General features: G+C 45.9%; 1 protein-coding gene across 1 annotated transcript; it reads right to left on the reverse strand.

The window, feature by feature from the left end:
• LOC119164214 (calmodulin) lies at positions 1-24,341 on the reverse strand. Its single transcript, XM_037416352.2, has 5 exons — positions 24,070-24,341; positions 17,214-17,244; positions 14,414-14,557; positions 5,384-5,626; positions 1-237 (listed from the first exon to the last, which is right to left on the reverse strand). The coding sequence occupies exons 1-5, from the start codon at positions 24,070-24,072 to the stop codon at positions 209-211; spliced, it is 450 nt and encodes a 149-aa protein (XP_037272249.1). The 5' UTR covers positions 24,073-24,341; the 3' UTR covers positions 1-208.
• Positions 24,342-24,706: the final 365 nt, after the last annotated feature.

The following is a 24,706-nucleotide window of genomic DNA, read 5'->3' on the forward strand; positions in this document are numbered from 1 at the left end:
TAAAAAAGGGCGACAAAATTTATATATACTTTTTTTTCTGTTCCTCTTGTCGTCGGCATTAATTACAAGTGGGGGTGACGGCAGGACTTCCGCGAGGGAAAAAGCCTCCGCACGTCGTCTTTTTTTTTTTCCGTCGTCAGCCTCACGATACAACAGGACCTCTCCGTAGTTCTTTTCCCCCTCAACGTTACCCCCCAGGAAAGCCTCTTCACTTGGAAGTCATCATCGTTACAAACTCTGAAAAGAGAGAAAAACACCAGAGTCAGTTGAATAAATTCCAAACCACGTCAAAAAACAAAACAGTTCAGGGGGGAGGTGGCTTTGAAAAAACAACTTTATTTGTTGACCTACAGCAATGAAATTTGGCATGCATACTCATAAGTGTCTAGAATAGGGAAATATACAGTTTCATCATGATAGCTTCAGTAGTTCTCAAGTTACATAATGCTACACGATCCAATTACATGGTCTGCTCGTGGAAAGCCTAGCGCTGCAACAAAACATGCCACGAAGCTGCGAATGATGTTGATCTTTACTCAAAAGAAAGCTACAGGGTATGACACTCTCGGAATTTTTTTAATAAGTTCTCGTTTTTTTTAGAGATCATCATGGCTGCCGACACACATTGTCAGAAACAATGGCACGGACAAATCATCGTCTAGAAAAATAACAGGGCCACAAAACAGAAATTGAAGATTGCTGTACCCACAAGCAGTGTTCAGGGATTCAGAAAAAAAAAAACAATCAAAATCGGTCCAGTCATTCCCGTGCTACTCTTTCCACGAGCAATGCACAATGTCCAAAACACACTTGTGAGAAAAAGCCTGTCGAAGTTTTCGACAGGCTTTTTTTCAATGAACTTTTTTGTTTCTCGTTGGATATTGATGAAAACAATCAAAATCGGTCCAGTCATTCTCGTGCTACTCTTTCCACGAGCAATGCACAATGTCCAAAACACACTTGTGAGAAAAAGCCTGTCGAAGTTTTCGACAGGCTTTTTTTCAATGAACTTTTTTGTTTCTCGTTGGATATTGATGAAAATTGGCACAGACACTAAGAATAACCTCACAGTGCTTTCATAAAAATTTTGAAGCGATACCACAAATACTTTACGAGAAACAAATTATTTCTTCACTGAACCATGTGGAGGCGCTGAAGCATAATGTCAAAAAAAAAAAAAAAACAGTATTGAGAGAGCTGCGTTTAAAGTTTCAACTTTTCTTTACGTCTCCAAGACACCTAAAAATTGTGATCTCAGGTTTGTCTTGTGATATTTGACTTCTTTTCATGATTTACTCCTTTTCATGAGTTACAAAAAACAAGTATGAATTTCAAACCAAGTTCTTTGTATGAAGGAGTGGTGTGATAAGTATGACAGAAAAGATTGTAATTGAATAAAACCATATACTGAAATTATTAAACATACTTTTTTGTGCTGAAGTTGTAATTAGCGTAATTAAGTACTTGATTACAAATATTCATTGAACTTTTTTTTATTTGGAAAGAAGTTTATTGCATCAGAAAAATGGATCACACCATGACGGCCTATGCCTTCTTTCTAAATAACAAAGTTATGGGCAGAAGACTGGTGGCACGGGAATTTCTAGCAGTATAATTAATGACACGAAATGGGCATATAAAAATTCGTGCCCATGATTCACACATGCTCTTTCGCCGCTCTAGCCGTGAAACGCATTATCATACAGCCGGTCGCGGAAATTCTAATCTACAGCAATTCATTAACCTCGGAACATTCATAGACGTTCGTGGAGATATCAAGCACGGCTCCAAGCACGTCTAAATCGCATCGCAAAAGCTTACTGACGGCACTCCATATGACCGTGGGGTGCGCGGCCGCGTGGACAGTGCAGCCGGCGTGTAATGCACTTGCCGGCGGCGTTCGACGACGATCCGCGAAATGAGTAACTTTGAAGACAAAAAATCGCCACGCACTGCACTTGGCATCGCATTTTCGAATGACGACGCGCGAAACTGCTAGCCGCTGTTCCGAGCGATCCTTGGCAGTGAAGGTTGGGGGGGGGGGGGGGGGGTGACGAGCTTGACTGTGTTGTCCGCTGCTGATGCGTAAAATGCCCGTACAATATACAATATTCGGAGGAGCTAGCGAGTGATATGGTACATTCCTTGCGAAGAAACACGTCGCCACGAATGCGCTAGCGGGTCGTTCCTGCCCGCAGTCGGCGGAGTTAGGGCTAAAGACGACTTCAATGACGCGCGGCGCTCGTAGTAACCTGATCGCGCATCCGCTTACTGCTCGTAACTAAAGCGTAGTTATATCTTAAGTGATTATCAAGCCGTGAACAAGTGGAGATTTTCGAGAGCCATGTCCTCGCGACGCACAAGCAGCAGACGATGATCTCCCGGAGCGAGCATCAGGCCAATGGCGAGGCGAGCTGAGGCAACATCGCGGCCACGGCCAATCAAGGGCCTCAAAACGACCTTCAAACATTTGCTTTTTGCTCGCTTGTTGTTAAAGGGCCAGCTGAGGCGCGAAAGTTGAACACGGAAAAATGCTCTTTCCAATGAGCCCAAGAAGCCGGCTCCCGGCCCAAGCATAGCGAAGCTATTATTTTTTGAAAATCGCCGTTTTCTCGCCATTTCCAGAAATATTTTTGCTACCTAGGTGGGTGAAACGAATTTTCCGAAGCACTTCTGCGCGGTTTTCAGTGTAGATATTTTGGAACCAGATAGAAAAAGGGTTCCAGAAACTGAAAACTTGAGTTTCAAAAAATCGATTTTTTTGCCATTTTTTGCGATCCCAAAGCCGCGTCCCCCCTTAAACTGAGCAGTAGAAAATGTTAGCACTCAAAATAGAAACACTAACAATGCGAGCTTTACAGTGAGTTGATATAGTCAAAGCAACATTGCACTCCAAGTTAAACCGGAGCACTTAAGAATGTCTACCACACAGCTATCCTTTTCCTAGATGCCTAGGTGCGTGCGCCCTCTTATAGCCAAAGGTCGCGAAATGCCCCTCTATGTCCAAGGCTATTCTCTGGCAATACCACTTGTTCCTGGACCCTCCCAAGACAGCAGAAGGCAGCACAAGAAAATGAAAAAGGCAGATTTTAGTCTGCCTTGCTCACGAGTCCTCCTTTGTTGCGATGGCACTTTTTCCAGTCACCATCATGTTCAGTATAAAACCCGCATTGACAAACATTGCCTCGCCTGTCATGTGTTTCTTGTGCGAGCGAAAACTTCGCGAATGCTCTAAATGGAGGTGGCTCTAGAAGAGGAAGTATGCTTGGCCAGCTCGGTCACGCAGACCGCAACTGCGTGCCTGTGCTATCCTCAGAGACATCAATAGATTACACCCAGTCTTGTACACGTGTTCTCAAAGCTTAGTTTGTATTGATACGAGTGACAGCAGGAAAAAATTTCGGATGAATATGATGCACACTGTAGAGAAATGCTCCCAAGTTTTGATCCCTTGGCATGCACATAGGCCTATACAGTAATACCCAGTTTGCCTCCGGTGATTTTTGAACACACCGTTTTGCTTTGTCAAATGCATACAAGCCCATGATGCAAACAAGAAGGAAGAAACACTTAAGAGGTGCAACTCTGCGCCTTAAGACGACCAGATAATGTTGCTATATTACAGGAGAACCATCTGTCAAATGGAGAAGAGACAGACCTCTTTGCTTATAGTGACACGCAAGCACAGTGGTGCAAAACAAAGCAAAAAACAGCGCAACCGTGCCCACCCACCAACGGCACGACATGCACCAGCAACGCGAGTCCACCCTCATCCAATGTTGCGTTTTTGTTGTCGGGTTTGTCGTAGCGAACTTCGTTAGGACACCTGCTGAAACTTGGTCAAGCATGAGCTGGAACATGGGAACTGAGCAGCTGGACAACACTTCGGCATTGTGCGCGTTTGTCACGGGAAAAAACAAGAGCTTTGGGCAACAAAAAAGGTTCGTCACGTATTTCGTGGGCCAAAACAAGGTCAGTTTCTATATGTGTAGTTTTGAATAGAGGCTCCATATTCCTGCCAATGAAGTGAAGGCTAGCAAAAGTTGGACAGCGACGTTCTTAACAAGGTCATGCGAAATTTTAGCTGTGATAACCCCCTTATATTGAATCCTCCCCCAAAGTGGCACCAACTTTACTGAAAAAAAGGTGGGCTCATTACAGGAACATACGGCATTCATGTGGTAAAACGCTTGTAGTTTACTTGATAGGCTCAATAATCCCAACACTGACTCATTCGGATAATTTTTCAGTGCTGTGAAATCCGAATGAAGGAGATTTAAACATACCATGTTTACACTATGATAGAGCATGATGTGATGACACTGTTGAAACTGCATAAGGCAACTGCCCATGGTGGTTTAAACACATTTTCAGGTTGTCTAAAATTACTGATGCATCTATAAACAAACTCTACTATCCTAGTTGCTACAGGACTCAGCATTTAGAAACGAGTACATCCTAATATGGTAAAAAATATACAGGAAGTTCCCATGAAAAAGTTTAAGTGTAAAACATTAATGTCCGCTAGTTCTTATGTTTATCGTGTTTTGGCACCACTGTCTAAAAAAAAAAAAATATTCTCAAACTTGGTATTCAAGTCTAAAGCTTTCTCAGAGGACCATGCATTTCATTTACGCAGATTAGGAAAGACAGACCCCAGTAGGTGACATCAAAGTATGCAATGTCACGGCAAATAGTATGAAAAATTCAAAGCGACGTCGCCACAGATTTATGGATGTGAAGCAGCTCAGGGTCGAGCTCAATCCGGTGTGCAGCGTTACCATCCTTACTACGCAGGAGTGTCTACTTCCCCTCTCGCCTCACAACGCCGACACAGGGAGCGTCTGCTAAAGAGTTTCTCGATTTAAAAAACTGACTGGTCGCACTGCACAACCGTTCACTGGCCACTAGATCTTGACCACCAAAGTAGTTTCGGTGGGAGATTTCTCCTGTGTGTTCTTAAACAACAAGATTTGCAAGCGTGCACGCTAACTAAAAGCTGTCGTCAGGTCTCTGTCCAATCGCAGTCCTCCGTCTCTCATTGCCCATTAGCAGCAATTGGCATGTTCCAGAAGAAAACATGCCGCTTCATTACTGCCTGCCTTGTGCCACCCCAGGTTTCTCCCCTGCGCAACACCGCGATGAGCACCAGTGTCAACGCTGCCGCCAGTGTAAGGGTTATGGTGTAACTTTTGTTCTGCATGTTTTCTAGCTTACTGAGCACCTCTCAGCAAGCATGATGGTATTGTGAAAGAGTAGTTTACCAACACAAAAAATACCAATTAGATCTTTAGTGTCCTTTCAACAATGCAACTTTCCCGAACAATCATTGCAATGAGTCAGCAGTGCACCAAACCGCAGCTCAACAGTGGCGACAACTCACCTTCATAGTTGACCTGTCCGTCACCGTCGATGTCGGCTTCGCGGATCATCTCGTCCACCTCCTCGTCGGTGAGCTTCTCGCCCAGGTTGGTCATGACGTGGCGTAGCTCGGCTGCCGAGATGAACCCGTTGCCATCCTTGTCGAAGACCCGGAACGCTTCGCGGATCTCCTCCTCACTGTCCGTGTCCTTCATTTTGCGCGCCATCATGGTCAGGAACTCGGGGAAGTCGATCGTCCCATTACCTGAGTGGTTAGATGGGAGCCAAGTTTACCAGTTGGGCAAAGCACCCATGTGTCTTGCTGCCTACCTACTAGCATCGGCTCCTGTTTATGACTTAATCAGGATACATGCATCTAAAATGGAGAAATAATGCAAGCTTCTACCACTAGACAACAGCTACTAATGCTTCGTGCCAAACAACTTAATGCCATATTAACCTCCTCAGTGCTAAGTATTGCAGTTGTTTACAATAACACGATGTAGTGGTGGCGGCCTCCGGACTAATTTTGCACACCTGGGTTTGTTCTTAACACGCACCTACATCTAAGCACACCGTCCATCTTTGCACTCGGCCTCAACCAATATGTGGCCACCATGGCTGAGAGTTGAACACATGCTTTTGGGCTCGTGCAAATGCCAACCATTTGAAGCGAGACAATTACTAGTAATATTACAGCGGGATTTTAAAGCAAACAGTGAAGACGCTATGAAGGATGAAAAGCGATAAACTATCCGAAACGCCCTGTCACGTGACTGTGCGTTAATGTAAACAGACATCAATTTATTGTTAGCACTGAAATAATGCGATTCTTTATAGCAAACAATAACATTATATAAAAATATACGCATGAGCTTGCGTTAGTAGTATGCATTAAAGTAGCGCTGCCTTTACGCGACGTAACGATCTGATATTTGTCAGCGCGCCTTGGGCGGCTTCAGCCTTCCGCATACTATTGCAACTGCGTACAGTTTATATCCATTGATTTCGTGCACCGACACGTAGTTTGCTCGGAACAACCAATGCCACTAGTGCCAGTATCATTGCTACGATCAGTACCGCGCTGCTACTCTGTGCGGCCGTACATATGCGCAGTGACTTTTTCGGTGACTTGCATGGCTCGTGTGTCGAGAGAGTAATGACGACGGGACAAGCCATCCACCACACAGGCGCAGCAACCTTGGGCGCATGCGCTCACAGTGCAGTACAAATGCAGGGAAGCTCTATAAAGCCGTGTTGTCTCGTAACGGCTCGATATTTTCAAACATAGTTGTAAAGCACAGAATAAATGTGGTTAAGAATAGTTCCAGGAACTCCTTCAAAATAAGAACGACAGCATGCACAAGTCCCCGGAAAGGCTACCGGCATCGCTATCAATTCTTAGCGTTGCTGGATGAAAGGGCAGATCTTTGTTGAGAGCCTTTCAGATTGTAAAGTACTGCTTATAAAATGACTCCGTGGTTTTGGGATTAACTATGCAGCTACGAACACTAAGAAGCGGTAAACTTTCTGTCGCGCCGGAAAAAACTGGGTAGAAAAAAAAAAAAATCAGTTGTCTGTCCCTTTAAACTCAGTTTAACGGTCCTGAAGAGAGTTTCCACAAAGGCATGTTGGGTTCTGTGGCACAACAAATGTGACCAAATCCTTTTCCAACAATGTTTCAATGTACTATTTACGGATCTCGATAAGCAAATCAGTATTAGACTCCCAATATGGTGAAGACATTGTACATCACTTTCACCCATTCAGAGCCAGTTAACTTTCACCCATTCAAAGTCAGTTAACACCGAGAAGGCTGCAAGGCAGCTGCATTAGGACTCTCACAGGGGCCACACAGAAATTTTTTAGCACAGTCAGAAAACACTGCCGATTGGTAATCAAGGCCCCTAAAAAGGTGCGTTTCAAACAGAGCAGTACGTTGCCTGGAATTTGCGGTTAATTCTCAGTCAGCCGGAAATAGTCTCCTCTTTCTACAAATCATGCCACATATCTAAATGAATGTGCCATATACTTGAATTCACGGCTACTATGCGATATGAGCTTAAGAAGCTGCATAGTGGCCGCAGTGGGAGGTCGCCACATGCCTGCATGCTCGATCACACCAAGTCGCACGTTCGTAGGGGAAAAAAAGCGCTCAAGGTCATGACGTGTGCATTGCGAGACTTCTTTCCCTGTGCCGTCCCCCCCTGCTTAGCTTACAGCGCGCTTATTGCGACAAGTTAAGCGAGAAAGCAATTAGAGCACGCAACAAGTCCGCAAGTGCACTTTTGCTTGATGGATTCCAAAAGTCCTGGGTCAATTTGTGAGCGATAAACTTTTACTGAAGCCATTCGACAGTTACTTGGAAGAGTGTTGTAGGACTTTCTATCTATGCCTTGAAATTTGTGCAATTTGCAATGATAATGCAAACTAAGCATTTTTAATTCATGCTCATTAGCGATGTTTCCATCATAAGTGTGAATCCACTCGTAAATCCTGCAAGCTGAGAGCCGTGTCTGCCAGGCCAAGGAAACCTGTTACGAACGGGTGATGACAGTGGCTGTTTAGACAGCCATTACAAACAGATGTGTGGGGGTGCATTCAAATATTAGACTTATTTCTGCGTTCCCATTAAGCAATTTCTTTACATGCCAGTTCGCCACTGCATTATGCTAGTTCTTCGATCAAAACGAGTGATGCGGTGCTGCCAATTGTGGGTTACACAAGCATGTAGGCCTAGCCTTGCAATCCATGCACCAAAAAGACATTCTGCAACGCAACTGGAATATACTTCAGGCATTTTTACACTAGGGAAGCTAGGTTGTAAGCATTCTGCGATAGAAGGAAACACTTCCCAAAAGGGTGAGAAGATTCAGAATGTTTTCAATGCACATAAAAAAGAATAGAATAATCATGGCTGAACATCAATATTAGCAGGCATCATTTTTCAAAGCTTCATATTGAAGAGTGTTATGAAGAGTGTTATTTGTGTTAACGTCTCTATTCAGTGCAACCTGGTGCTGCAAAATCCGGAGACATTTGGTGGTCGGAAGCTGGTAGCAATTTTCGTGAACTATCGGCATGCAAGTGGAGTGAGCCAGACAAAAAGCAGGCTAATTTGATTCTACAGCATAAGCACTTACGTTGTGACACAAAGTCATACTACGACAGTTATATAACCGTTCTCGTTCTATCAGATGGAATGGTGCCTTCATCTGCCGTTTGCAGTTGCTGTTCCGCGTGTTCGACAGTCACAAGCCTTGGCCACTAGGGACATTTCGTTGCAATTGATAAGTGCACACGTGCAAGGATTCTGAATCCAGGATTTTTCTGCATGGGGGGGGGGGGGGGGTCACACTGAATTATTTGCTCCTATCTTGGCACCAACAGAAAAAAAAAAAAACATAGCTAAAAACAACACTGGCATTGCTGTTGCGGACTTATAATGGCTTGGAGTGGCTGAACACACGAGGGTAGGGTTTCCCACTAAGGCGAAAGTGTCAAAGTGGGAGCGCAAATACCGAAAGTGTCAAAGTGGGAGCGCAAATACTCCCAAAATTTCGAGCCGTAAAAACAACTAGCAAAATCTATTTCCGTCAAAGCAAGTCCCGTATACCTCCCTGGGACACACCTGAACCAAAGGGACGGCGTAGTTGGCTGCCACGAAAGCACGGGTCAAAGCTTTGCTCGCTACTAAATTATTTTGACAGGAGCGCCAAAACGCATCTAGCCTTTTTTACGTCTTTAGTGCTTTTAATCTAGCGCTGCGTCAGCCGCGTGCCCTCGAAGCTCACAGATTGCTATCGCGCCGTCACGACCATGCTGTTTGTGTATGGTTGTGGCAACTACAGCCACACGCACAGTAGAAAACTGCGTACGCTCGTAGCACGCGTTCTTCCGAAGCTTGAAGCATGCTGCTCTAAGCCTTCGCCCAGTGGTTTCTGTACTGAAGTTCATATCACCGGCCACAATTAGAAAAAGTGTTCGGAACATTTGAGTTCTCGCCCAATGAACACAAAGAAATTTGGCTGGGGAACTTCACAAATTTGTATCTGCCGTGATGAACGCCTCTCAAACTCGTTTATAATAAAGTGCAGTGGGTTTGCCAAAATCCAGGAGCAGATTGACCTGTATTTTTGTCAATGCAGCCACATCATGCACAAAAATTAAGATTTCCGGAACATTCATGACAACCGTACAAACGAAAGAAATGGTTAAAATCCAGGAGACTTTGCAGGTATGCAGAATGCGCACAAAATAGCTCCCCAGAACGACACGATGCCAATTTTGCATTGAAAGAGTGTCCTTTTGTTTGTTGATGCCAATTGTTTGTTGATTGTTAGAGGAAGACGATTGACTTCTCATGCACCCAGTCTTTCATTGGCCAATTCTCTAGTCCCACTGAATCAGGCATGCGCAATCACACCAACCAGGCTACTTGCGCAAAGAAATTGGAACAGAGGACCACCTGTCCCACTCTTTCCACAATTTTCGGCAGCCTTTCGTCTCTCAGCGTAGGCGGGTACAACCACAGTCCAGTCTCTGACTCGGGCACAATAGAGAAGATGCAGAGGGGGTGCAGAAGATTCCGACTGTCAAATGTCTGAAGGTCTTGCAAGAGGCCTTTGTTATCTCCCCCAGGAGTTCTCTTAAAGGTTCGAAGCATCACCCATTAAGCTTGAGCAAGCCATGTACTCACTGGGCCGCCAACGTAACAAAGTCTTCCCGACTAAAAGTTCTCAGACGTGTTTCTGGCGTTTCTGGTCTGTTCTGATTTCACACTATGAAAACATACTGCCTTTGGAAGTGTCAGCAATGTCATTGTGTTAGTGTGGCCAGACCATCTGGTGACATCGTCAGCCAACCGCACTTAGTGTAAACGTGCCTTTACAATCATTCATTACATCGCAATTGCACATCCGATTTTCTGTAGCTCATTATTCCCTACGCAAAAGCATAAACATTAGCCGTTTGCCATTTGAAGATCATACCTGTGACGTACTTTGGAAATTATACCAGTTCTTGCAGTTAACGCATAAACATTAGCCATTTGCCATTTGAAGATCATACCTGTGACGTACTTTGGAAATGATACCAGTTCTTGCAGTTAACGAAAGTAAGGCCTCGACGATCTGCGCTTGTTGCCCAGAGCTACTTGCATCAACAATATCACCGAAAGCGCTCCCACTCATCCTTCTACGATTCCTGTGGTCTTACACAGCTTTTGTGCTTCTAGTGTCAGCCCCTACGTCGCGTCTTCCCTTTAGTCCAGTCGTGTTTGCAAGTAGCCGTACAAGTGTGCTGGCCATGTTCAGTTCATCGCCTCCAAATGTTGGTGCCAACAAAATCGTGTCACGTAAAACCTCTTTATTTCAAAGTCAGTGGGTCTGAGAAATCAAATTAGGCGGGCTTTCAAATCAAGTAAGCATACCGAAATTCCTATGCACTGAACTTTTAACTATTGAAAGTATTCTGAGGTTGCCATTGGCTGTGCCGGCCAGTTTGCAGCTTCAAGGGTTATGCTTTCTAGCAATAATACCCGGTCCCAATTTCGGCAAAAACACTGCAGCGAAACCCTGGGCTTCGCTGCTACAAGTGGAAAAGTCTTTTTGGTCAGCTTAAATACACGCCTGCAGAAAAGGAGACATGATTCACTGCAGCACAGTGGCAACACATGGGCAGCCCATACCAGCTCCTCACGATGTGAACCACGATGTGTCATGATGTGAACCATCGCCCGCTCTTTCTAGCGAGATAACGAATTTATCATCGCCAGCGTGACAGCATTCCCCCGTGTTTTGAATGGGGACCATAACTACTGAAGTTTTCGAACCGAGTTTCAGAAGTAGGTTTAGCAGGCAAAAACTCCGCCATTAGCGCAAGTGTGTACTTTGCTGGAAAAACTGCCAATCGAAGGTTTGCAAGCATCGCGAATTCCCGACTGTTTTATTAGCCTTTTCATATTTCCGGAAGAAATAGGTGAATCACGATGCGCTGACGTTGCGGGAAGCATGCAACATGCTGCACGAATGTCACAGCTGTGTTGCGGTGGTGTACGTCTTTTTCACAGACGCACATTTCAGCTGACCAAGGGACTTTACTGTGCCGACAACAGCAAGGCTGGGATGCTTTAGCCCGTTGTCAATTAAAACCAGCACATTGCATTGCCTTGTGGCTCCCAACATACGTCGGTTCTGCAGATTTGTGATTAAATAGGAATCGGGAATCGGCAAATGGCCTTAAAGCTGGCACTAACCACCGCTTAACTTATCTACTCTAACTTGCACTGCTAAATTTGATAATGCAGGAGGCCTTCGAATTAAGTGAAACTTCCAAATATCCAAGTTTGAATTATTGAGGTTTTACTGCAGTTTTTAAGCTCCGAGTTTCATTTGACAACAGGATCTTTGATAACAGTGCGCCAGTGTGTGCACCTAAATCACTAGAGCGCAGCCATGCCATCTCCCTTCAGTTGTAGTTGTACCTTCCCTTTTGCGAGACATTCAACTGTCTGGGGATGGTGTTGTGCTGTGCCAACCACCCTGTTTCCTCCCGACAGCAAAATTTATGGTTGTGACCTTTTTACTTCAACTTCTAGCCTTGAGTTGTAATCCCAGAATAGAAACAGGTGCTGTAATGTATTTTATAATTAACTCCAGCATCATTAATTGCAACTGATTTCACGTCTCTTCAACATTACTAGCCTAAAACCACAAGAAACTAGCGTCCGGACGAATAGGGGAGCGAAGCGCCTAGGATCACGTGTATTCAAACTATGGTGTCGCAAACAGCATTTTTTAAGTGGGCCCCATGCACAATAAATATTGAAATAATGTGGGTGATGTGTTATGTTAAGCTTGAGAGTTTCCTATCAGCAAAAACAAAAATAATTCTTGGTCTAAGCAGTCAACTACTTTGTGAGCAGCCCGACAACAATGTGGGAGGGACGAGGAACAATAGCCAGTTGTATCATGTGGGTCCTGCTGGGCTTCTGTGAAGTGGACAATACTATCTTCACTCACGGAATGTCACATGGGGCCTAATGTACGTCACACCAGTAGCGATGTCACAAAGTGCTACCAGCTCATAGGAGCCCTCACGCTTGCTGTAAAACCAAAGATTTTAAGGCTAATGCTCACCAAAAATAATTGATCAGAAGTGCCCATACAATAGAATCTTGATAATACGATTACGGCTGATGCGAATTTCGCAATGATACGTATTTTAAGGTTGTTTTGAATGGACTACATTATATGAAATACACCGTGATTTGGTGTTATACGAATAGTTCCCCCAGCCACCGCGGATGATATGAATGTGCAATAGACCGCTCCATGCCAGTGGCACAACGCTGCAAAAACACGCCGCAGAAATTAAAAAAAAAAAAAAAAACAGACCAATTTTCTCGGCACACGATACCATAGTATCTCCTTTTTGCTTCACGGCTTTGGTTTTACGGGCTGCTCTATCTCTCAAATCACGTGATGTCAACAACCAGCCGCAAATCAACACGGCTGCGAATCAACACGGCAAAGGTAGAGTAGGTGGCGTGGGCGCTATTGCAAACTACCCATGCAGCAACAGAGTTAAGCGGCCCGTCAAAGCTCACGACCTTGACAAGGACGCGGTCATCGAGAGCCTGGTTTAGATTACGATCGCTGATAACACCGGAAGTAGAAGGTGCAGCAGCAGCGAGTCGGCTTGCCCGAACGTGCCTTGCTTTTGCACTGCCGGCTGAATCTGTCGCCACCGCTCTGTCCGCTCGTGTTATTTCGGCTGGCGTGTCTTCCAAAATAAGATTAGTAAAAGTGTGAACTTTTTTTTCAGTGCCTGGTGTGCATAATTATAAGTCTGTACAAGCTTCAGTGCTCAAGAAACGGTCGAAATGGAATGAATTCTCGCAACTATGGCGGCGGCAAGGGTGGCATATATATGAGGGGCAGAACGAATGAACGTTTTCGGCGGACGCGGACGTCGTTTTCCGGTTGCGCTGGCATTTTCACTTGGATTCTCCAATGCGAATTCTCCAGGACTCATTATTTCTGATGTCGACTTCGCAGAGCGGTTTTCCAGCTGCTTAAGCGAAGAAGGGAGTGAATTTCTAATGAGTTTGGCCGCTTTCACTCACTCTGATGTAAACTGAACGCGCTGCACCGTGAATGAGCAGCATGAGCGAGGTAACCGCAGCATTTAAGAGACCATGAAGGCAGGAAAGTTACATCACATACTTTTTTCAGCAAAGTGTAGTTGACAATGAGGTTCTTGTTCATTTTTATCAGCTTAGGTTGTTTTTGGTTCATATGAATTTGGGCTGATACAAATATTTTACGCGCTCTCTTCGAATTCGTATCAGAGATCCTACTGTATATACTGGACGATTGATTAAACAACACAAACACCTTGAGGTTTAAAATTTTGAAGTCAAGAGGTCCTTTATTAAGGCGTGCCTTGTTCAACTGTATTTTTCATTATGTTTACAACAGTCCATGCCATACCCACAACCTGTTTACATCACTACTGCTTATTTTTATTCTTTTTATGCGATAATCTACTCCATGCAATGACTGCGCTCCTAAATTTGTGTCAATGTTTTGAAATAAAAAGAATGTGATTATTATGCGAGCAAATAAAACAAGTAACAAAGCTTTTGCAAAAAACGCCTAAAAGAGTGAAGAAATTGTGCTACGCACATGGTGCTAAAGCAATAGCTGTGCATTATGCCCGCATTTAGCACTGCAGAGTATTGTGGGAAAATGAAGTTTATCTCACGTGCTAATACAACTTCCTCGCGAGCTGTGACCTTCCAGATTGACGTGTTGATGAAGCCCACATCTTACAAAATTAGGTCAACTCAAAAGTACCAGTGCAACTACCACAGAGTGCTCCAGTCAGCAACTTGTTACTGAAATGCTAGAGTGAAAGAGGAAGCCTTTGTACTGGGCTGGAACTTGTCTAGCAACTGAAACCAAGCTGGGAACACCTGTTGTTTCTATGGGTCAAAACGCTCTGTGTGCCTGCGTGAAATGGTTGTGTTATTGTTGTCGAAACTCACCGTCGGCGTCGACTTCGTTGATCATGTCCTGAAGCTCCGCTTCCGTTGGGTTCTGTCCCAGCGACCTCATCACTGTCCCAAGCTCCTTGGTCGTGATTGTGCCGTCACCATCCTTGTCGAACAGCGAGAACGCCTCTTTGAATTCTGCAAAGACAGGTTGGTGGGAGAGAAGATTTTAATCCTTTTGGCACTAGAGGAACACCACAAGTCAACACTAAAGCAATGACCCAGTTCGCACAGAATGTGTGGTTATCACAAAACAGGTTTTTCATAACACAGCAGAGCAGTGGTTTGGGCTAGATGCGCGAGGGTAAAAACGCGACGACATGGACAACCTGGATGAGAGAAGCGCTTTGTCTAGTCTCAGTGATGTTCATTTCTCGGCTCAACACACGGGCATCATTGAGTTATTCAGGCAAAGGAGTGGCCAAACCATCCTATTGCAAGGTGCCGCGTCGGAAGGCATTCTCACTGCAAAGGTGGAAGCACACAAGCATGTTACTACTGAGAATACACTACCGACAATTGTCGAAACCTGAAAAGTTGAGGGGAACTGTGTTGTAGTGCAGGTCAGCATAGCACAGATAAACGAAACGAATACACACATAGTTATGGTACATGGAAACTCCATTTCTTCCTCAAGTTGAAATTGCATAGAATGTTTTTGTAATTGAAAAATGGGATACGCGGTGAATGCTGGTGTTGCCGCAAATGCCAAAGCACCCGCTCGAAAGTAATTTGGGGGCGCTTACACACCACATTTGCCGAATCGCTAGACATCCAGCTCTTAGACATGCACTGCCCTTGCCACGCAAATTGTGTGCTCTTAAAGGGCCCCTAGACCACCTCAGATACTTTGTTCCGACATTTCAAGTGAACATGCCCATGATGTGCAGAATGCAGTCAAACTACCAGAAACGATCCCTTCTCTATTCCGGGCCCTTCTAGCCTCCATAGTGACTTGTGCGACATCACAAAGTTGAATCTGCGGTGCGGAGTCGAGCTGAGATTGGTCGAACAAGAACCTACAACTTCTGGTTAGTCTGCAAGCTGCTGCCTGCGCTTTTTATTGTGTTGCGGTTGTAGCGGCAGCTCCCCTTTGGCACGGCATGTTACTGTACAGATCTACATGATGGCGATCCTTTGAAGGCACCACACAAGGCCCATACCAGCACGATTTGTAGGAGCACTAGCCAACACGGCAAGAGCCAGCAAGCACGGAGTTGACAATCATGGCAACAGGAAGTTGATGGTATTTCAACCAGCAAGTCAGGATTGACGTAAGCAACGCAAGATCGGGAGGGGGCACGTGAGGAGGGAAAGTGGCTTTGGGAGAGGAGACCAGCAGAGGGTCTCGAAGGAAGAGCGAAAAGAGTGATCATCCCGTTTCCATCATCAAACACATCCAACTCCACTATTGCAGCAGTTTCGAAAAATCCTTGCGAAGATGTGTTCATTGTAGACTAGTGCACAACTTCCCCTCCACAACTACATTTTGACCTCTAGGAGGTATAAGGGCCTTTCCAAATTCCAGACCACCCACAATGAACATTTTTGTGAACATAGATTGCCACCGTGTTTCCTGAAGTGTACTTATGAAGATTCATTTTAAGCAGCAACATTCTGTGTGAAACAGCAACCACAGGCCTCTCGTATGTTGAGCAGCTGTTGCTTGTTTACAAATACACTTTTTCCATGCATTTATGACAAATGCGTGCAGAAGATCCACTGTGCAGGACAGGGTCACCTAAAGGCATTGGAATAAACTAAATGCACGTCACCGCACACCGAGCTTCCGATTGACATGCACGCGATCAGTTTTTTTTTGTGCAACTGTACAAGCTCGCAATGAAGTGGTCTTTAACAGAAAGAGCGATGGTGTTTGTATAGGTGAGGCTCCGGTCACCTTTCCCGCTTCTGGAGAGTGCTCTCTTCGACATGCACAGCTGCTTGCAGAATTTGATATACTGTGTGCACTATGACACAATGCAACGTTGCACATGTGCACCACTGTGAAGATACGCACATCAACTATGAGAGACGATTACAGTAGTTAGCACCAGTCCATCGCCCACCCCCTCATCTCCGTGTACCATTTTAGCACAATGCTCTCCGTGATTGATTGATATGTGGGGTTTAACGTCCCAAAACCACCATACGATTATGAGAGACGCCGTAGTGGAGGGCTCGGGAAAATTCCACCACCTGGGGTTCTTTAACGTGCACCTAAATCTGAGCACACGGGCCTACAACATTTCCGCCTCCATCGGAAATGCAGCCGTCGCAGCAGAGATTCGATCCCGCGACTTGCGGGTCAGCACCAGAGAAATGCTCTCTGTGTTAATAGAAAGAATAATAGGGGCTAAACTAAGAATCTAGACTCGTTAACGAGGAGGCACCACTGCAAACGTTTTTGCGTGTTTTTTTTTTTAACACCGGCTGCTACTCGAGCAATGTTATAGCGCACATTTCATTTGAGTACAGCACATGGCCGGCATTTTGTAGTGACAGGCACAAGCCAGAAACGCCAATGTTGTAATCCTCGCACATTCTCGGAAGTTCTCACGGCACACGAAAAGCATTAGCGCTGGAAAAGGCGACGCTACAAAATACCGTGCCCATTAATATTGCAAGTATTCTAGCGCAACATCTTACAAAGTATCCGGTGTGGTCGTATCACAACTTATGCAATGCGAAGGTTAGCTGCGATGCCACCCGAAATGCTGTGCAAAATATGCATCACTTGATCCACATCGTGGTATATGTATGTGCATCCAATAAGTGAACAACTCCCACTCACCTGCAATCTGTTCCTCTGTGAGTTGGTCAGCCTGGGCAAGGAAAAGGAGCAAAGACAAAGTAAGCTTAACATCACTTTTCACAGGGCACAAACCTTCCCATAAAGAGTTCATGTCACACAAGCAACTACCAAAAAATCAAATAGTTGGTGTACTACAAATCGTGTTTGATTAATATATGGGGTTTAACGTCCCTAAACCACTATATGATTATGAGAGACCCCGTAGTGGAGGGCTTTGGAAATTTGGACCACCTGGGGTTCTTTAACGTGCACCCGAATCTGAGAACACGGGCCTACAACACTTCCGCCTCCATCGGAAATGCAGCCGCCGCAGCCGGGATTCGTACCCGCGCTCTGCGGGTCACCAGTTGAGTACCTTAGCCACTAGACCACCGCGGCGGGGCTACAAATCGTGTTTCTCTGCTGCACCTATAACAGAGGCAGAAGCTTGCAAATGGTCATGAAAGAATACGAAAGCCCTCCCATTGGCACGTCTGGTGTTTGTATTTCTTATACGAACAGTTGCAAGAAAAGTGCGATGATGCGTCTAGCAATAAAGAGCTAACACAATTCCACCTGACGAAAAAATAATATAAAAATGCCACAGCACATTCCTATGATTCATTCAGCGCAAGATGTGCTCTGTAGGCCAGGAGTTTTATCAAACGATTCTTCTCATCTTCCATTTTTTGTAGCTTTTTATCACTGGATGGCAAAATGCCAACCTTTTGTTATTGCGGACGCTGGCCCACTGATGACTAATGATAAATGAATAGTATAAGGAAAAACAACGCTTAGATAACAAGGCCTGACGTGTACAGATGGCAACACCTGCTCAGTCGAGCTACTAGTGAATAGTTCCAACAAAGAAAAATATTTAGAGTTTATTAATATTAGAGATCATGCTCACCTTTAATTGGATAAGGGTAAATGCAAACTTCAAAGCGTAGTTTTTTAAAAACAAATTTCAATATAGGTCTATAATAACCAGTCTTGCAAACACTATGCTGTGTCTACCCCAACTAATTTTGCAGTCTATACTGTGCAAAATGCAGGGTATTTCTTTTCACAAGGTACGACTGTCATCTTACACAACTTTGGTCGATCGCCATAATAGGCATTTGTTTTATATCGCTGCCACACAAAGCACTTCCAATCACGATCGATACCAATCAGCAATCCATTTCTTCACACAAGCAGCGAAAGAACGCACATGACAACTGAGAAATCGTACACAGATTGGGCTTTACTGCAGTGGTGAGCACGGTGAACTGCTGCCATTGTTATTTGCTACACTATCCACTTCTTGAAAAAAGTAAAATAAATAAAGGTTAATTTTAGCCTTTCATACCGTTCTCACAAGATTAGAGAAGAGAGTTCCATGCTAGTAGGTTCAACATATCGCCTGAACCTTCCTCATGCAAATACGCATACAGCACATTTCGCATGATGCTATGCAAGTACACCGCAGCGAACCTCGGCATGCGAGGCTCGTACTTTCAAAAGGAATATATCTGCACACCAAATCGGGTGGGAAAACGATAAAGCAAAGATAAAGCAAAAGACGAATATGAAGGAACACTCCGAAGCACGACAAGCTCTGCAAAAAATAAATCTCCAAATCCCCGCACAGCTGCACGTAGGGCTTGCTCGAAACAAAAGACAGCTGTCGCCCCCAAGGACAGCCGCACTAAGGCAGCCGCACAGGTGGTCAGCCTCGGCTACGCACGTGACGGTCAAGGGACAGCTACAAAGCGCAATGCGCAAGAGAATGCTTGCTCTCGACGGGCATTGAAATCCCCTTCGTATTGGGCTGTGCAGTTGGCAACCTTTTCCTAATGAGCCAAATTTCATAAAGAATACAAAGTTGCTTGGTCATTGCTGCCGTAGGTGTTGGAGAAATGTCCGTTAATTCAGCCTAGACCATTCTGTTATCGCGTCTGCTGAAAAGAGCCACGTACTGTTCCTCGTTCGTAGTGCCGAATGGCTTCCTTCAACTTCGCACGCAAGATGCTATCAGCACTCCCACTACTTTGCAAACGTAAATGCTTAACTGGACAAGCTAGAAGCTTGGAGCACTGAACACAGAGCAGAGTGGAACTGGCAAGCTACTATTCACGCGTTTCTCACAGACTGAGGGGCAGGCAACTCAGCAAAGGCATGAAATTAAATTCTAGTTTTGGTACTCAGGTTCGTTCTGACACTCCAGGCCTAGAGAGATAAACCAATGCCTGACAAGTTGACAAATTAATAATGGGGAGAATCTCATCAGGACACAGCTACATGCTAACACCTGTGTTGCAGCAGTTGCCGTGCAGTACAACAGGCCTCCGATGACAGGTCTTTTGGGCTGACACACTATCTGGGGTTTAACATCCCAAAACCATGACAGGCTCACGAGGTACGCCATGGCGGAGGGCTATGGAAATTTTAACCATTTCGTGTTCTTAAAGGGGCCCTGCGATGCTTTCTCGTATGCATTTTACGCCAATGGAGTTTGTGCAGTGCTGAATACCGAGATGAATGCAAAAAGAATCATCGAAATCGGCACACTGTAACAGAAGTTACTGGCCTTCAAACTTCAACAAAACCCCAGCAGACGAGAAAGAACTTTCCTATCACCGTTTCACTCTCCCACCGACACCAAAGGTCGATTTCCAACCACTGCACGCTTCTCAGAGACGTACCAGGCAACTCTCCTTGTGGCGACTTTAGTGGAGCGCTCCTAGCATCATTTTGCAATTGTTTTCACAATTTCATATTTAAGAAAGTCTGTATCTAAGAAAGTATATAATGCTTTTATAATTTTTAGTGCACAATAGTATGGCCTATCTGGGACCGTATGAATATTACGAGAGTTTCATCCCATAGAAAAAAAAAACAAGGCCTCCGTCATCGCTCTCACGTGGTGAAGCGTCACTTTTGACCACAAAAACACCCGCCGTGTGTCCCTCTGGTCTGAATAGTGCGGTTTTTCTGGAGAAATAAAATTGTAAGAGCTTTGTCTTTGGCGCTGCCACTTGCACAACAATATCGGTACATTCCACAGTTTGAGAAGTGATACAAACAAACATGCTTGGTTTGGGTCGCGGAGCCGATTTAATGTGCACAAAAACATCGCAGTACTCCGACCTGTAGTATATTTTCGAGCCAATACGAGGAGATGCAGAAAATATGCAGCTGCATGTCAACTGTTGGAAGCAACTACACGGCACCCGATAATGAGAAAGGGCTTCATGCGAAGCTGAACAAGCTACAAAACCTATGGACATTGCTACAGCCGCGCACAACTTCAGAAATCGGGAGAGGCCCCGTGCAGACAACCGAAGCGTGCAGCCAATCAGTTTCGGGATGAAAGATGATCCCACCCCAGTACTCAGCAGTGTTGCCCATAGGGGGAGTCACCAACTGCAGTTACTATGTCAGTTAAGGAGTCTTGACAGGCCTGTGTGCTATCTCTTTTGAGGTGGAAATGCTACTGCTTTCTTTATTAACCGACAAACGGCTGCGTTCAACTCTTCTGAAGCTTCCCAAATCCCCCTTGTCTTTGCATGGCAGACTGTAACGAAAATATAGCTGTGTACAAAATGGTCGTGCAAATGCTTTTAATGCAAGCTCGGCATGAAGAGGCACCTATCTGTGGTAGCATGCTAAAAGTGCCACCTCATTGTCAGTGCTTCTCTTGACCATGCATTACAGAATACCACCATGTGATGTTCTATTGAAAACTAAACCAATTTCCAATGCATATGCAACATACTTTGTAGAAAATAATATGTCTGCAAAATGGCATCTTGCTATAAACGAACGAATGGAGTGATGCCCTTTAGATAGAGCAATGGCACATGCCACCTAGCCGCGATACATAAGTACCTTGTAAGGGACGGAATTTCTTCCCGCTTTGATTTTGGCAACCCTTGGGTCGCCTCTAGATTTCCCTTGCCCACAGTATGCTTCAAAGGAAAAGTTTCATGTCTGCAAGGCAGTATCCCGTGATGGACGGACAGGAACTGTACCATTTAGATGGGGTGGTGGCCAATGCCATTTGGCCCTAATGGATAGCGAAGCGATATGTGAGGAAGGTCTTAATTTCACTCTTTCCTCGAATTTACCTACCAATCTGACAACCGCCTCTTGGTTACTTGTATCCCCTTAAAGTATACAGCAAGGCTTCCTAAAATTTGGCTACATTGCATAGCACGGGGAGTGCCTTTCAAGAAAGCACGTGTTCTAAATGCGAGGACGCCGCCTGGGGGTGGCCTAGCACACTTCAACAGGGGCGCCTGTGTGCGACACCCACACTTCTCAAGACTAGCTGGCGGCATTGAACTCTCCGCAGGCCATCCACCCGTCCCGTTCCGTATAACGGCCCCTAACAAAGAGTGGCAGGCGGAAAAGACACCGCTAGCAGACGACGGACCTCAAGAAATACCAGAGAAGAAAAAGAAAATACAAAAGACGCAGACAGCCGGAGCAGACGCACCGAGACACCGTGAAGGGGCGTCTCCGAGCCGGTTAGCGTGCTAGGCTGGGGACGTGCTTTACAGCGAGCGAACAATGGTTATAATTAGAAAATCCCGCGGTGCGAACGCACCGCGCAGTAACACAACGAAGCTGCGCGAGTGGGGGAGACGCGTAGTGCGGAGACGAGCACGAAAGCGCGGTGCTACCTCCGCGAGCAGAAAGAGTGCCACCTTCCGCAGCCAGCGATTACCGCGCAATGTTTTTTTCTCTTTTTTTTTATTCGCTCACGAACTCCTTGTTTGGCGTGATGTGCACTATAAACGCCTTTCTGCTTTAGTTCGAGATTCCGGTCCTAGCATTCGCCGAGCCGCTGAAAAAAGAAACAACCTCGACAAAAAAAAGACGCGACGTAGCCGGCCGGTCCAGTGGGGGGGTCAACACCTCCGCGAACACAGCGCGAGCGCCGCCGACACCCCTGGCGATGCATTCGGGCTGCAATGCGGCGCTGCGTTTGCCAGTGATCTTATTTACACACATGGAACACTGCATTTAAGCTTCGCATGACATCTGACAAAGCGAACCTGGAACGATAGAAACGGAACTTGATAAAGAGAGGGATAGTGAAACTTCATTCGAGGGTAAACGCATAAAAAAAAAATTACAAACAAGCCACCGCGGACTATTTCACAGCAGAAAGCCACAGTTGAAGCCAACGCTCTGCCGGTAACGACACGAAAACCCGACGCGGATGTGGCAAAACAATCGTTTAAACAGGTGGACGATTTCAAGCGCTTGAAAACAGTCATAAATCAAGTTTGAGTTCATTACTCCTTACAGATCAGCTAATATCACGCTTTTTTTTTCTTCCCTATAAGTCAAAACTGCACTATTAGTCTAAAGGCGGATAGCTAAAAAAAATTGAAATAGATCGTAGTCGGAGCATTAGTAAGACATCTTAAGGAGAAGGGCCACTTCGAAAATTTCCTCGAAGTGTGACAAGTACGCACGATAAGCCACCGGCTAGCACAGGATGCGGGATAACGTGCGCTACACCAAGGTCTTGCGTTACCGCCGAAGGAGTGATAAGAGGTGGGCGTAGCCGCATTCCACGCACCTGGCGTCAAAAGGCGGCGCGTATTGAAAGCGCTCTCTTTTGTCCTTTCCTTTCTCCCACTGCTTGCAATACGCACGTCACCAGCACAGTCATCACAGGACATGGCGCGTTTCGCGCAGCAAAAACACGTCGAAGACACGCGACCCGAAATAAACGAGTTGGGCGTTTTAGAACAGCCTTCCACAGTGCGTCGTCTGCTAGAGTAAAACCAACCGCTGTCGCTCCCTCTTTGGGATATCCTTCCGCGAAACGAACTACGGTAAGATGCGGAAGGCGTAGAAAACACCGGAGGTTGGCAAGAAGGGCCATCCTGCGGAACTGCGTCGGGTGGTGTTAATTTCATTCATGACGTACAGCCTGCAGAAAGCGGAGCGCGTTAACATAATCGACCTTACCGATAGACGAAAGGGGTGGGGAATACAAACAAATCGCCCTAATCGGTTTACGCCGGCCGCTATTTGCGCAATCAAGCCGGTAGGCCACTTTTTTCGAGGGGCGCGAACAGCGCTACCGATTGCACCAGTGGTAGGTGTTCTCCGATTGCACGTAGTCGCCGACAACGCATGTTGAAAGTCTCGATCGGAACTGCCTTACCACAAAGATCGGCGACTAGCAACGCTAGCGGGCAAATGCGAAACTGCGCCGTGGTTTCACCTAGCCGCGGTGACTAAGATCTTGTTTTCGCTCAACCCGGCATTCGAAGTAAGCCTAATGGACCGAAGGCGCACTGCGGCTATGTGGGGGGGTCGCCGAACACGCATCGGCGAACGCATTCAAAACAAAAAACGCGCATAAAACCGAAACAGCGCGTCATCTGAGCGCTCGTGGAAGGCTCCAAGGGTGTCGCTAAATGTGCAACATCGCTTTCCACACCCCTGCCTGCGCCCTGCCCGGAAATTAACGCAAGAAACGGCAAGAGAGCGGTTCGGCAGAATTTTTTTTTTTTTTTGAGGGGATTTGGGTTGCACACACGCGCTCCTAATTGGAAGCTTTCGCATCGAAGCGATGCCCGATCAGCTCAGCGACGCTGTTCAAGCATTTGAAACGCCTTCTCGAAATCGTAGGAGCAAAAGCCGATGCTGTCATCGCAGGTCTGCGGCACCCGTAGTGGCGTATTCCAAGAGGGAGGGCGGATGGTATTGGGAGGGGGGGAAGAACGGAAACACCAAAGTCGCAGATGCCAACACAAGCCTCCAGGACGAGAAATACGGCCGCATCAAAGTCTTGTATAGATCCAGGAAGGTCGAAAGGCCAGTTCGAGCGCAGAAATTGGCTTACCATTGCGGATGAATGTGGATTTCGCAGACTGGGCTCGCAATCGGGTGGGTTATCCGGCCTGTGCACACTCGGATCCACAAACGGCGGACTCACTAAAGCGAAAACCTATCGGTCGCACGCGGCTTCCCGTTTCCAGCGTATCACTGCGCGGCAACACACCTCCCTGCAGTGTCACTTTGCGGAGAAACCCTACCAAATCTGACAGTGTGCAGGTGTAGACAGTTTTATCTTACAGTTAATGAGCTGACGGAATTTAAAGCACGCACAAAAACGTTTTAACTTGTTACTTGCGACCGGTTTAGAAAACTATTTCTCGGAGCGGATAAATACGGTGCTGCGGCCAATCCGGTTGACAGCGCTCGCTAGAGGCTGCTGGTGTGCGCGTTGATTGGTCAGCGCTCACCTGCAATGCGTCGTCGGGAGCTGCAGGAGTGCTCGTCTGCTCCGGAGTAGGAATCAAGACCGTTTTGTCGGCCTGATTTGGATGCGAAAAATGTGCGATTTCGATCCCCGACGTCGCTACGATAACCTTCAGCCTGGACGCTGGACGCGACAAGCCGGAGATTAAGCTCTTCGTTTTCCTTTCGCTTCTTTTCTTGCTTTGTTTTCGTTCCCATTTGTGCGTGGTCTTCGTCCC

This window comes from Rhipicephalus microplus, chromosome 8 (assembly GCF_043290135.1).
Source record: "Rhipicephalus microplus isolate Deutch F79 chromosome 8, USDA_Rmic, whole genome shotgun sequence".
NCBI classification, from domain to species: domain Eukaryota; kingdom Metazoa; phylum Arthropoda; class Arachnida; order Ixodida; family Ixodidae; genus Rhipicephalus; species Rhipicephalus microplus.

Excerpts from the sequence above, each read along its gene's own strand:
- LOC119164214 (XM_037416352.2), bottom strand. Across the intron at positions 14,558-17,213 it reads CACAGAGGAACAGATTGCAG|AATTCAAAGAGGCGTTCTCG; the intron begins GTGAGTGGGAGT and ends CTGTCTTTGCAG. Across the intron at positions 5,627-14,413 it reads CAACGAAGTCGACGCCGACG|GTAATGGGACGATCGACTTC; the intron begins GTGAGTTTCGAC and ends CTAACCACTCAG.